Raw genomic sequence first — 15,408 nt, 5'->3', positions numbered from 1 at the left:
CTTCTTACATGTTGAACTCAAATACCTGTACTTTCTACTTCTTACATGTTGAACACAAATACCTGTACTTTCTACTTCTTACATGTTGAACACAAATAACTGAACTTTCTACTTCTTACATGTTGAACACAAATACCTGTACTTTCTACTTCTTACATGTTGAACCCAAATACCTGTACTTTCTACTTCTTACATGTTGAACTCAAATACCTGTACTTTCTACTTCTTACATGTTGAACTCAAATACCTGTACTTTCTACTTCTTACATGTTGAACACAAATAACTGAACTTTCTACTTCTTACATGTTGAACTCAAATAACTGAACTTTCTACTTCTTACATGTTGAACTCAAATACCTGAACTTTCTACTTCTTACATGTTGAACTCAAATACCTGTACTTTCTACTTCTTACATGTTGAACCCAAATACCTGTACTTTCTACTTCTCTCATTTTCCAAACAGACTGGTTCCTTTAGTCTGAATGTGTGTTTGGTGGCGTGATCATTATTATTTAGAGTCATTGCGTGCCTATTGATTTGAACACGATCCGTGTATCCATCATTTCCTGGTCTTCTCTAAAGAAGAGGGACCAATGAAAACGTTGTCATGTTGCCGTTGGTCACCATGGAAACATTCATTAGCTAACAATGACATTATTGTTCTATTAATATAAAGGGAGGTCAGGTACTCTTTAAAACAGCTGCTAGTTATGGGTACTTTTTACTGAAGTACATTTCAAAGCCTCTTTACTTTGACTTGAGTAAAGGAGTTTAGTCAGTACTTCTACTTTCACCAGAGTATTTTCAAACATACAGTAAGGATGTACTTTTGCCATCTCTGAGCCCCTTACAGCAGGTTCTAACATGTTGTTCAGGCTGTTCCTCTCTTTCAGGGTAAGGCTAAGGAACCAGCAGATGAACGTACCTTATCGAAGAACTGCCGCAGCGCCTTGTGGCACTTCCTCTTGTTGCAGACCTCGGCGCTCGACACCCTGCTGGTGCACGGGCTGATGTAGGCCGAGCGGTACTTCTTACACGTGTCGTTCAGGTTGCACGCCTTCGCCGCGTTCAGACAGTTATTCTCTCTGGCCACTGCTGGCTCACCTGGAGACGAGGAGAGGAGGGAGAGGAGGAGAGGTGGGAAGAAACAAAGAGAGGAAACGGTGAGAATTGAGCAGACGTAATGAAGAATATGTCGTTCAAGGTTCGAGGTTAGTTTGTTTGGGGCAATTCAAAGTGTATTTAACACATAATCATTAAAAACAAAACAAACACACAGGCAAAAACAAATAACAAGACATTCATGTAATGGCTGCGTATTCACCAAAAACAACCGTAATAAAAGAAGACAGACATTTGATCATCTGCATCGAGCGGGACATATTCTGCTCATTAAAGGATTAACGATTTTAGCTTTTGCACACCGCTCAAAAACCTATAGAACAACATGAAAGAGAAAACCCCCAAAAAGCATTATAGGGCCTCTTTAATCAAATAACATCAACATGTAAAGTCTTGCCATGTTTAAAGACTTTTGAAGTGACATCCAAACAGCATATTCACAGTTTTTGATTCATCCAAAGTGAATCCACACCAAACACAGTGGTGATGCTTGAAGCTTTTCCAACATGAAAACAGCTGTTTGATGATAAACTCCCAAGGGCCACTGACTTCTTTTCATTTTTACTACATCTCTTTGCCTTCCTCAGCAGATTGAGTTTTCATGGACATGTTCATTTGTATGTGACCTAAGCATTCATAGACGTTTTCAAATCCATCTATTGAGGCGTGTTAAAAGTCCACCTTGTGTTCAATGGCGCCTTCAACATATTTGACTGAAATCTGTTCACAATTCAAACCTGATACACGAATCAAACGGCACTCTTTCAGATCATATCATCACAAAACAAAAGCAATTTAACTCGGCTGCAGCTTTTCCTCGACAACGTTCAGAAATAAAGAGAGTCAGCAGCGTAATGATGTTTTCACCAAACTGGTAGATAACCCCAACAACACATGTTTCTGTCTGTATCAGTGTGTGTGTGTGTGTGTGTGTGTGTGTGTGTGTGTGTGTGTGTGTGTGTGTGTGTGTGTGTGTGTGTGTGTGTGTGTGTGTGTGTGTGTGTGTGTGTGTGTGTGTGCGTTTGTGTGTGTGTGTGTGTGTGTGTGTGTGTGTGTGTGTGTGTGTGTGTGTGTGTGTGTGTGTGTGTGTGTGTGTGTGTGTGTGTGTGTGTGTGTGTATGGGTTAGCAAATAAGAAACACAAGACCTCAAAACCATCAAAACATTAACTCTCGTCTAAAAGGCCCTGCAGGCTCACCAGACATGCTTTCATGTGTGTTTACAGTGTGTGTGTGTGTGTGTGTGTGTGTGTGTGTGTGTGTGTGTGTGTACTGTTGTCATCAAAGTCTCCGGTGCAGTGCCTTGCTCATCTGTCAGCCTGCACTAATTGCCAGTGTTCTCCTTGATCCGCTATCAATTAACATTTTCACAGACTCCCCCCCCCCCCCCCCCCCCTGCTTATTTTGGTGAAAAAATCCCTTAACGAGCACCAATTAAGTACGAGGAAGGCCAGCTTGAGAAATATACAGTATACAGAGGGGAAGAGAGGAGAGTTTGTGAAGTGTTAGCGAATGGTGCTAATAAGATTCTTCACATCAAGAGGAGGGAGGTTAAAGAGGAGAGTATGCTCGCTGTCAAGTGTATATCAGTATGTAGTGTCTCTACTTTAAAGAGTCCTCTCCTGCTGATGTTCAGGTGTATATCAGTATGTAGTGTCTCTACTTTAAAGAGTCCTCTCCTGCTGATGTTCAGGTGTATATCAGTATGTAGTGTCTCTACTTTAAAGAGTCCTCTCCTGCTGATGTTTAGGTGTATATCAGTATGTAGTGTCTCTACTTTAAAGAGTCCTCTCCTGCTGATGTTCAGGTGTATATCAGTATGTAGTGTCTCTACTTTAAAGAGTCCTCTCCTGCTGATGTTCAGCTGTATATCAGTGTGTAGTGTCTCTACTTTAAAGAGTCCTCTCCTGCTGATGTTCAGGTGTATATTAGTATGTAGTGTCTCTACTTTAAAGAGTCCTCTCCTGCTGATGTTCAGGTGTATATCAGTATGTAGTGTCTCTACTTTAAAGAGTCCTCTCCTGCTGATGTTCAGGTGTATATCAGTATGTAGTGTCTCTACTTTAAAGAGTCCTCTCCTGCTGATGTTCAGGTGTATATCAGTATGTAGTGTCTCTACTTTAAAGAGTCCTCTCCTGCTGATGTTCAGGTGTATATCAGTATGTAGTATCTCTACTTTAAAGAGTCCTCTCCTGCTGATGTTCAGGTGTATATCAGTATGTAGTGTCTCTACTTTAAAGAGTCCTCTCCTGCTGATGTTCAGGTGTATATCAGTATGTAGTGTCTCTACTTTAAAGAGTCCTCTCCTGCTGATGTTCAGGTGTATATCAGTATGTAGTGTCTCTACTTTAAAGAGTCCTCTCCTGCTGATGTTCAGGTGTATATCAGTATGTAGTGTCTCTACTTTAAAGAGTCCTCTCCTGCTGATGTTCAGGTGTATATCAGTAAGTAGTGTCTCTACTTTAAAGAGTCCTCTCCTGCTGATGTTCAGGTGTATATCAGTATGTAGTGTCTCTACTTTAAAGAGTCCTCTCCTGCTGATGTTCAGGTGTATATCAGTATGTAGTGTCTCTACTTTAAAGAGTCCTCTCCTGCTCATGTTCAGGTGTATATCAGTATGTAGTGTCTCTACTTTAAAGAGTCCTCTCCTGCTGATGTTCAGGTGTATATCAGTATGTAGTGTCTCTACTTTAAAGAGTCCTCACCTGCTGATGTTCAGGTGTATATCAGTATGTAGTGTCTCTTCTTTAAAGAGTCCTCTCCTGCTGATGTTCAGGTGTATATCAGTATGTAGTGTCTCTACTTTAAAGAGTCCTCTCCTGCTGATGTTCAGGTGTATATCAGTATGTAGTGTCTCTACTTTAAAGAGTCCTCTCCTGCTGATGTTCAGGTGTATATCAGTATGTAGTGTCTCTACTTTAAAGAGTCCTCTCCTGCTGATGTTCAGGTGTATATCAGTATGTAGTGTCTCTACTTTAAAGAGTCCTCTCCTGCTGATGTTCAGGTGTATATCAGTATGTAGTGTCTCTACTTTAAAGAGTCCTCTCCTGCTGATGTTCAGCTGTATATCAGTATGTAGTGTCTCTACTTATATAACACATTACAGGAAAGGGAGAACCCCAAAAAGCCGAATAGGACCTCATAACACATTTTGAATTAATTCCTACATCTGTATATCTGTTCTATCAGTATCATATTTGCACGGTATCGTATTGATATGGGGAAGACTTGTTTGTGTTTCCCTCCGCATCTCACTCCTTTCCCATCTAAAGCTTTTCTGGTTCCTCCATCACTTCAAACCTTCCGTCTGCCTCGTCTCTCTTTGGATCAGACGCATGAACATCAGACGTTTTTATTTTCTGTTGCTTTCAGCTCGACTCTCATCTGTTTGACTCTCTGAGCAACATTTGCCTGGTTTGAAAGCAATGGATCAATAGTGCATCCATGTTTCTTTTATGTCGGCTGGTGAAACACCCCTTGGGTTATAAAGCTTGGGGGGCAAACACTAACACCTGCTATCAAACAGACAGATCCCATGCTGTTCAAATGGATCCTCTGTTACAAATGTGTGCCTGGTTTTATTTAGAAAAACTGCTTCTCTTGCTTCAAATATCCTTCCTCGTTGTCTACTGTTACTGAAAGAAGAAGAGGGGAGGAAGGTGGGAGTAATAAAGCAAGAAGGGAAAGTTAAAAGGAACTGCTTGAGCTCGTGTTGTAGGATTATTTAGAACGAGACCCTTTGAGGTCCCAGCCGGTTGACATTTTAAACCTGATTAAATAAAAGCTTTAATGTACTTTTTATCCTCACTGAGCCGGAGTGTGTGAGGATCATTTTCCTTTCTGAGATTCATTTCAAGGGCACTTTAAGGAATCCTTTACTTCCTGTTCAGAAAGTGGGGATGACTGAGAACTATGCTCTGATTATATAAGTGTCTACGCATCAAAAAAAGATTAGACAACAATTGATTACAAAGCTTGGGTGAATACTCCATTCTGATTGGTCTATTTGGACATTCCAGAGGACTGTTATTTTTCGCTAACAGACCGTTGCTAAGGAGAATCACTCAGGGCTTTTTGCATTCAACAACACAGTATGGGCACTCGCAGTGTTTAAATACAAGTTAATGGAAAAGGAAGTTGGACAGTTACAGAAAACCTCCATCAGTGCAGCCGTCATTTCAAGGTACGTTCATTTTTGTTGTTGTTGGAAGCAATACGATCATTTTCAAATCAGCAATATATGTTTTTTTAGTAATGTTAACTGTCTTTCTTGACATAATATTCTACCAAATCCTTGAGTCTGCATGTGTCATTTCTACTCTTCAACAGCTGCATCGAGGGACACCCTACACACACACACACACACACACACACACACACACACACACACACACACACACACACACACACACACACACACACACACACACACACACACACACACACACACACACACACACACACACACACACACACACACACACACACACACACACACACACAGACAGACATGCATACAGTATATCGTCTATACCAGTGGTTCTCAACTGGGGTAGTCATACATTTATTTATTTTCTTCTCAGAGTGTACCAGAATGCGTAATTTATATGTTAGTATTTCTAAAAATCTCCTGGGGGAGAATCCCCCCAGACCCCCTGCTGGGGTTGGGGTTTCTGCAGGTGTGCCTTTTTATGTTCAACAGCTCAGCTTCGATTCCATCATCTCATTAAACCTTATTTAAAAGCATTCTTTAGTTCTGTGAAGGGACATAAGGGATATATGCACTGTACTTCACTTTCATTAATATTGTATGCTGAAAAACGTATATATATTACAGCACGATTTTTTGTTGAATAGATTTGAGTGGTTCAAAATTTCGGGTCGCGATTTATTGACAAAGGAAAAAGTGGGTCCCGAGGCCTGACCAGTTGAGAACCACTGCTCTAAACCCTCCTGCGCCCCTAGTGTCTGCAAATACATCTGCTGAACTCCCCTTGCACCCCTGGCAGATGGTATTGTCTCTCTCACACACACACACACACACATACACACACACACACACACACACACACACACACACACACACACACACACACACACACACACACACACACACACACACACACACACACACACACACACACACACACACACACACACACACACACACACACACACACACACACACACACACACACACACACACAGGGCCCACACAGGGCCATCTGGAGGCCTGGTAGGGGGAACGAGGCCCCCCCAGTGGCTCATGTTTCCGATTCAGTCTCAAATTGATTATCATGTCGCCTGTTTCCTCCAGTCCCACTAACCCACCCCCCCCCCCAAGCTAATTTTCAATTACCATGGGACTCCTGACCCGGACCCCCCTAATATATTTCACTCTTTTAAAGTAGCCAGTGTGCATTACAAGAAAACTGGGGAGTCTGCTTTCTGTTTTTATGGTTTGTATCCCATTTGATGTCAGAACGGGAACCTGAGTTGGAATTTTTAACAGTAAATTAAAGATCTATCTTTTTAATTTGGCTGATCATTTTTAGTATTATCACTGTTCATGTTTTATTGTTTTTACACATTTTAATTATGTTTGTTATTGTCATACTCTGTAAAGCACTTTGGGCAAGCATGAAAGGTAAAAAATAAAGTGTACAATTATTATTATGAAAACACTTCTTGAGCTCCTCTCCTAATTTTCTCGTGTGTTTCTTCCTCTCCTTCGCTGCCGTCTCCTCACATCGTCCTCCCTGATCCTCGTTCATGTCTCTATCCGTGCTGTTCTGGGTGTTTTCCAGTCATTACCTCCCTTCCTCTTTCTCCATCATCATTACGCTTCTCTAAACTTCTCTCTGGTGGCTCCCATCTCTCTTGTTTCTTCCGGTGTCTCTCCTCTCCTCCCCTCCGCCATCTGTCCTTTACTCTTTCTTTGAGGCAAAGTGAAGTCATAAAGATGGCCTGCAGTGGCCTCTCCATGACTGTTCAAAACTCAGATTCATAAATATCCCAAAAATATCCCATATCCTGAATCCATGTCTCCTTAAAAACCTACTGTACAATTCCTGTCACCGCCGCTAAGCTACAGGTGGCTAATGTTGGGCTATAAAGGAACTACAGCACGGTCACATGACTTCACGTCACCACCGCTAAGCTAAAGGTGGCTAATGTTGGGCTATAAAGGTACTACAGCACGGTCACATGACTTCACGTCACCACCGCTAAGCTAAAGGAGGCTAATGTTGGGCTATAAAGGAACTACAGCACGGTCACATGACTTCACGTCACCACCGCTAAGCTAAAGGCGGCTAATGTTGGGCTATAAAGGAACTACAGCACGGTCACATGACTTCACGTCACCACCGCTAAGCTAAAGGCGGCTAATGTTGAGCTATAAAGGAACTACAGCACGGTCACATGACTTCACGTCACCACCGCTAAGCTAAAGGTGGCTAATGTTGGGCTATAAAGGAACTACAGCACGGTCACATGACTTCACGTCACCACCGCTAAGCTAAAGGCGGCTAATGTTGAGCTATAAAGGAACTACAGCATGGTCACATGACTTCACGTCACCACCGCTAAGCTAAAGGCGGCTAATGTTGAGCTATAAAGGAACTACAGCACGGTCACATGACTTCACGTCACCACCGCTAAGCTAAAGGTGGCTAATGTTGGGCTATAAAGGAACTACAGCACGGTCACATGACTTCACCTCACCACCGCTAAGCTAAAGGCGGCTAATGTTGGGCTATAAAGGAACTACAGCACGGTCACATGACTTCACATCACCACCGCTAAGCTGAAGGCGGCTAATGTTGGGCTATAAAGGAACTACAGCACGGTCACATGACTTCACGTCACCACCGCTAAGCTAAAGGTGGCTAATATTGGGCTATAAAGGAACTACAGCACGGTCACATGACTTCACGTCACCACCGCTAAGCTAAAGGTGGCTAATGTTGGGCTATAAAGGAACTACAGCACGGTCACATGACTTCACGTCACCACCGCTAAGCTAAAGGTGGCTAATGTTGGGCTATAAAGGAACTACAGCACGGTCACATGACTTCACGTCACCACCGCTAAGCTAAAGGTGGCTAATGTTGGGCTATAAAGGAACTACAGCACGGTCACATGACTTCACGTCACCACCGCTAAGATAAAGGAGGCTAATGTTGGGCTATAAAGGAACTACAGCACGGTCACATGACTTCACCTCACCACCGCTAAGCTAAAGGCGGCTAATGTTGGGCTATAAAGGAACTACAGCACGGTCACATGACTTCACATCACCACCGCTAAGCTGAAGGCGGCTAATGTTGGGCTATAAAGGAACTACAGCACGGTCACATGACTTCACGTCACCACCGCTAAGCTAAAGGTGGCTAATATTGGGCTATAAAGGAACTACAGCACGGTCACATGACTTCACGTCACCACCGCTAAGCTAAAGGTGGCTAATGTTGGGCTATAAAGGAACTACAGCACGGTCACATGACTTCACGTCACCACCGCTAAGCTAATGGTGGCTAATGTTGGGCTATAAAGGAACTACAGCACGGTCACATGACTTCACGTCACCACCGCTAAGCTAAAGGTGGCTAATGTTGGGCTATAGAGGAACTACAGCACGGTCATATGACTTCACGTCATCACCGCTAAGATAAAGGAGGCTAATGTTGGGCTATAAAGGAACTACAGCACGGTCACATGACTTCACGTCACCACCGCTAAGCTAAAGGAGGCTTCCTGCTGTAGGATACAAAAATAGAGTATTTCTGATTCTGTATCCACAGTCTCTATGCTCTTGTTATTGATGTGACCATGCTATTGTCCTTTCCATTAAGCCATGCTATTGTTAAACGATGCAACTGTTCCTCTTATAGCAATTTTAAATATGTCATACCGCTGCCTCCGCAATTTGTCATTGTGTTTTTTACACCAGCCTAACTGCACACACTTCTGTACTTCATCCGTTTGACAGGTATGTTTGTTTCCACTGCTCGTGGCTGTGCAGCAGTGGAAACCTCCTGCTGAGCCACTGCCTGTAATTCACAGCCTCATTGTTTGTTAAGTACAGTGAATGTGGGGGGGATTTGTCCCGTGGCTGCGGGGGATTACAGAGCAAACATGCTGACACCCGGGAGCAACCAGAAATCCTATCACACTGCGTTAATATAAATAGAGCAATTAAATGGCTATAAATTAGCACTTGGCATAGAGGGTTATATGCTACCAGGCTGTGCTGTTAGACTGCATGAATTGAAGCTAAAACAATTAGCCTAATATGAATCTATCAATCGTAATGCACTTGAGATTTGTAAAGAATATATTCACTACTCTATTATATTGTAAGGCATAACGTGATCTGTTTTCACACCTTTGGACAGTTTTAGTGTTTTTGTTGTCTATCTACGCTGGGATCCTGAGTCCTGATCTGAGTCCTGGACTTCGAGTCCTGGCTGAACCTGTCTCTGCGGTCCTGCCTGACTCTCACCATACTACTTCCCTGATGGCTCCCACAGGACTGCTGACATCCTCATGGATTCATCTTCTTATTACAGACACATGCATTTCCAAACATTTGGTCTACCTATGTTGTAAATGTATTATCTTTTCAATTTACACACGGCTTCTATTGCACGTCTGTCCGTCCTGGGAGAGGGATCCCTCCTCTGTTGCTCTCCCTGAGGTTTCTCCCATGTTCCCTTTAAACTGTGGGTTCCTCTGGAAGTGTTTCCTTGTACGATGTGAGGGTCTGAGGACAGAGGGTCTAAGGACAGAGGGTCTAAGGACAGAGGGTGTCATATTGTCATACTGATATTCTGTACACACTGTGAAGTCCACTGAGACGAATGTAACATTTGTGATATTGGGCTATATAAATAAACATTGATTGATTGATTGATTTTACTTTGGATAAATTGACTGGGAGTTTTGATGCAACCATAGAAGACAAACTATATGTTATTGACATGCTATAATATTGAGTCATATACAAATATAAAATAAAAGATGCATAAACAGAGCATTTAGCATTTGCTGTCAAACCTCACGAACCAAAAATAAAAGCATCATAATGTCATTATCTATCAATAGAAAATTATTTGAGTTTTTTGGGGGGGTTTCGGGTTTTTGGACTGTTTTAAGAAATCTAGTTAAATTCTGGGAAATGTGACGTTACCATAAATCTACAAAGATTACATGCTGTATATGTAATTGACATATCATTTGAATCGTTTAAACATATTGAATATAATGGGTAAAATTGCTATGAAATCCTACAGTATGTGTTGTCATCATGAAGTTGTTTTATTTTTAAATAACAATTATGTCATATTGGAAATAAATGTTTGCTTGAAAACAAATTCATTCTCAGTTTGTGTCAGTATTGAATATATATCAGTTGTCAGTTTTAACGTAATTTATTTGCAAATCCTGTGTGAAATCCATAGTGTATTGTCTCAGTATAAGCAGGATTGTTTTAGGTCTGGCATTACCATTTAATTTCCCCGTAGAACTTGTATAAATTGTAAAGTTAATTTGTCCCGTCCCTGTCTGCACAAATCTTGATTATTCATTGTGTGAATTACTTTCCTAGCACCTCCTTCCCACTTTGAGAAATTACCACACAGTCAGATTCAATAGAAGAAAGTAACATAATAAACGAGGCCCGCGGTCTCCTCTCTCTCTCTCTCTGTTGATTATCAGTGGTGAGTTACACTGTCGTCCACTTTAATGGGCTTGAAAGTGCAAAGCAAGCAGAACTGAGGAAGAAGAAACAGAAGAATAAAGCCTCAAGGTTTACTCATCTTTCTTTCTAAACTCTTCACCCCGTTCAACACTTCTCTGGTTTTCTGCTGGCCTTCTTTCCTTCTCTTTCTGTGCGGTTAATAATCTCCCCCCCCCCTCCCCCCCTTCTTCCAAACACTGTCCCAGAGCAATAAAGCCACATGGCAAATACCATAACTCACAGTTCCTAGTAATTGATCCCTGTAGTGCAACAGTCTTTCTCTCTTTCTCTTTTCACTCTCCCATCTATATCCCGTCCCCTTCCATCACCTCCGAGACATTTTCCATCCAATTCCATTGAATTCATTGAGCTTTATTGGCACCCAGCTCAATAGAAGTCTGCCAAAGACAATTATTTCTGTGTGTCCCATTAGCCGCCTTCCACTTTCCCTCTCTTGACATCCCATAGCGGTGTTTTACTTCCCCCTTCAGCTCATTTCATCCATCCTGTTTTCGCTAACATTTCAGGCAGAAGTGCTCACCTGAATACATCACATGCTCTCCTCATCAGCACTTCCAATTTCCGACATGAAACTTATTTTGCCCGCATGAAATTTCATTTTTCATCCAAATTGCTCGACCTCAGACCTGGGATTATGAGTGCTGGAACTGATGGAGGAGTAGGAATTCATCCCTTGGGCAAATCCTGTCTTGGCAAAAAAAGAAAACGTTCCCTCCTCTCAGCTTAATGTTGCCCTGATGTCCCATCCCACACATATTCCCTTTTTATCCCCTCAGGTTTAGCTTGTAATATCTACAAACTTTAAGGTAACCTTCAACACCTCTGGAGTATGTGCCCCCTGTCTTGAATCCCAAATGACTTTCTGAGAATCTTTCCTAGCTTTTAAATGAGCGCTAAAGAGTTAAAACTGCTAAATTCCTCCTGTTCTTTTCTTTTCTGTTTGATTTGGCAATGCAATACGTTTTTTCTTGACACACCCACAGATATGTCATCATGTACTTGAGGTTATTCACTAAGCAATGTAGGGCACATTTAGATGAGCTACTAAGGTAGTAGTCACCGTAGCAAACAAGCTACTAAACTAAACCATGAGTGAAGTTTTCCACCAACAAGTAGCAACTAGCATGCTAACTGGCTAGCAAGATTACAGACTACAGGATAATCCCTGAAAGAAAGAGCTAACCAGGAGCAAACAATTCATGTAAACATGCTAGAAAGTCAAAATCAGACAACAAGAAATAGGCCATCCTTGTTCTGCTTAGTAGCAGTTTGTTACCGAAAAATAACAGACCTCTGGAATTACCAAATTGACCAATCAGATTCAAGTATTCAACTAGGCTGTGTGATCATTCTTATTAACAGTCTATGTCTGAGAGGCTATGCTGATATATACTCTTGGGGCAGCGTAGAAGCATGGCCGTCCCTCCCTACAGGCCGACCATGCAGACTGCGTGGGGCCTCACCTCGCGGAGGGGGCCTCACCTCGCGGAGGGTGCCTCACCTCGCGGAGGGTGCCTCACCTCGCGGAGGGTGCCTCACCTCGCGGAGGGTGCCTCACCTCGCGGAGGGTGCCTCACCTCGCGGGGGGTGCCTCAACTGAGCCGAAAATGCGGCACACCTATGAGCTTATGCGGCGCGATTAGTGTGGCGCGGCACGGTTTCGCGGCTGCGAGGCTCCACTAGCACGTTCCCCCCCGAAACAGAGGGCCTCATCATATAACTTTGCGTGGGGCCTCATGTTGGCCAGGGACGGCCCTGTGCAGAAGACTAAAAGTAAACTTAGTTTTCTTGAAGTTCATGTTTTCTGTGTTTGATCTAGATAAACTTCAGCGCACCCAAACAGAGCAAAGCTGAGAAAGATAGGAGGAAGAAACTTGGAAAAGGCGAGATACGTGTGGAGAGTAGGGGAGGCAAGGAGGGGTAACGCTGTGGCTCTCCACAGTGATGAATATCCACCGAGGCCTGTTTCATTAACAATCTGCCAGGCTGGAGATCAGCCGGTAAGAGCAGGTCCTTCGCGGCTGCTGCAGAAATATATGGCTCTTTAATAATGTCCACAAACACATCCAGTTCTGTAGCTCTCTGCTCCCTGCTGTCCGGAGCTCCCTGGACACTGACTGTACTCCTTTATATAAACAGTCTCTAAACACTGACTGTACTCCTTCATATATATATATATATATATATATATATATATATATATATATATATACATATATACATATATATATATATACATATATATATATTCATATAAATATATGTATATTCATATACATATATGTATATATATATACAGTCTAGACCAGGGGTATCAAACTCAAATGCACAGTGGGCCAACATTAAAAAACTTGGTACTAGTGGAGGGCTGGACTGGTTCAATGTTTATTGCAGAACTTATTGAAATGAACTTATTGCACATATTAAACCTGGAACTAACAAAGCTTAAATGATTGCCTATAAAAACAACATTAAACATTAAATAATCAGTTGATTAATTTCTTATGGCTCTATCTGCAGCTTCTCCAGAGTCATTTCTTATGAGTACATTTTCCCACAGGCCAACAACAGCTTCAAGAAAACTATTTCCCTCAAAGAGAAACCAAGCATGCCGATGCTAGTTCAGATACTTGGCATCTCATCTTGGGTGCAAGGTCATCAATGTTTGGGCTCAGGCTCTGAGCTGAGGAGACCCTCAGGATGGAGTGAAGGTGTGCGTGCAATATACCAGAGGGCCAGATCTAATAGGAATTAGAAATTATCCTGCGGGCCGAAATTAAATCCACCACGGGCCTGATTTGGCCCCCGGGCCTTGTGTTTGACACATGTGGTGTGTGACTTCAAGTCTGCAGCAAACACACACACGAGTTACTTCCATTTGAAAGACCATCCCTTCTCTTTTCCGAAAAGTCCTCCCTAATAGGATGCACCACACACAGAGAACCCATTAGAATATGAATTGCTTTCTTTATATCACCAGAAAGTTGAAATTAAAACATGTCCGAGGAATGTGCTGGTTTATTATTTCTCCTGCTCGTTCAGTAGTGAATTAATTCTGAAAATGCTTGTCTAAAACAACGCGATATACTATAAAATACATCAGTAAATAAAACCCACTGCAACATGTCGGAAGTGTGATCAAAAGTAAACTTTATCACAGCAACACTTCAAGTTCACTTCTGGCTTAGCGGTGATGAAGTAAAGTCATGTGACTGTGTTGAAGTTCCTTTATAGCGTAATGTTAACTTTTCACTTGTGTCGATTGGATTTATGCTTCAAAATTCACAAAGTGGTGTTGATACGTGGAGATTATCCTGCTGAACATAATGTGTGTTATCTGCAGTATACTGAAACCCTACTATGGGGAAATCCCACTGCGTTTGGTTGAGGGAGCCGTTGTGGTGCTAACTACCGGGTTACACAAATACATCATCACTGCACCACTTCATTATGCCGCTAAATGTAAATCAGATCAAATCAGATATCTTAAAACCCCAAATCGTGCAGCTCCACTAGGATCACAGCATCCTGTATTAATAAAAGGGTTGCCATGAATCAAAATGTCAGCAAAGCTTTGTTTTAATGCATAATGTTGGGACCAAACTGTGCCGGGAACAGTGCCACCCCTTTATTTGTTTGTAATGCTTGTTTCACTATATATCTCTGAATTGTATCCTAATTGCTCGTTAGCACACACTCTATCATCCATGCTGCTTCATTCACAAGGAATAAAACAGATCGATGCTGAAGGGAGGCAGCGCCGTCAGCACGAGAGAGACAGATCAGTGGATTAAGAACGAACACACACACTGAAAACTCGTCCTAATCTTCACAGCTGAGAGAACTGTCTGAACCTGAGAGTAGCAGTCGGTCATAATGTGTGGATCAGAGGAGCCAGATGATTACCGTAAAACTCAAACGTATTTACAAACAGAACAGCTGAGTTATCCAGAAGACTCAAGATGCAGCCTTCTTACAGGTGAACAGCCGTGTGCAAGGACTGCATCCAAGAGCTCATGAATATATGTAATATCAATGACTGCATTCCCCAATACAGATTCCTTCTTGAATAAACCACAACATAAAGCCTGCTGTTATAAGCAGGTGGCCCTCAGGAGCCTTATAGTTCTGACAAGTTGCATGTTGATGTTGTTGTTGTTCCTCCTGCTAGCTGTCAATCATCTCTCCTAGCTTCTGTCACTACTCGTTTGCAGATGTGATTTGATGGGTACGGTTGATCCCACATACAACTGGGCCTTATGTATTCTATTTTATGTACATTTATTCAAAATAAATTCTCTTGGCCCCTCAAGGCCCTAAGGCACCCCCAAGGGATCAACAACGGCTTCAGTAGCAGATCAACAGAAATGTATTCCGTCGTGAACAGAAAACCTGTGGGTTGAAAAGTCCTCAAGAACTGGTCACCGTCCCTTAAATCTGCACATTTCCAATGAAGAGCAAACAATCTTTCCCCCGTTGTACAACCAATACAAAATAGTGAGTATCACAGCAGAGGATCTCTG

At 42.3% G+C, this 15,408-nt stretch overlaps 1 protein-coding gene across 2 annotated transcripts in view; it reads right to left on the bottom strand.

Annotated features, from left to right (window-relative positions):
* The window catches only part of gfra1a (gdnf family receptor alpha 1a), a 145,131-nt gene that overhangs the window by 45,387 nt on the left and 84,336 nt on the right, over positions 1-15,408 (bottom strand). For both annotated transcript variants that reach the window (XM_079689330.1, XM_079689331.1), the window contains one exon: positions 928-1,106. In XM_079689330.1, the coding sequence (XP_079545456.1) occupies positions 928-1,106 (179 nt within the window). The remainder of the gene's footprint in view (positions 1-927; positions 1,107-15,408) is intronic.

The sequence above is a fragment of the Notothenia rossii genome (assembly GCF_949606895.1).
Source record: "Notothenia rossii genome assembly, chromosome: 6".
In the NCBI taxonomy this organism is placed as follows: Eukaryota; Metazoa; Chordata; class Actinopteri; order Perciformes; family Nototheniidae; genus Notothenia; species Notothenia rossii.
Note: the sequence above shows the minus strand (reverse complement) of the source record. Positions and strands in the feature narration are given on the sequence as shown.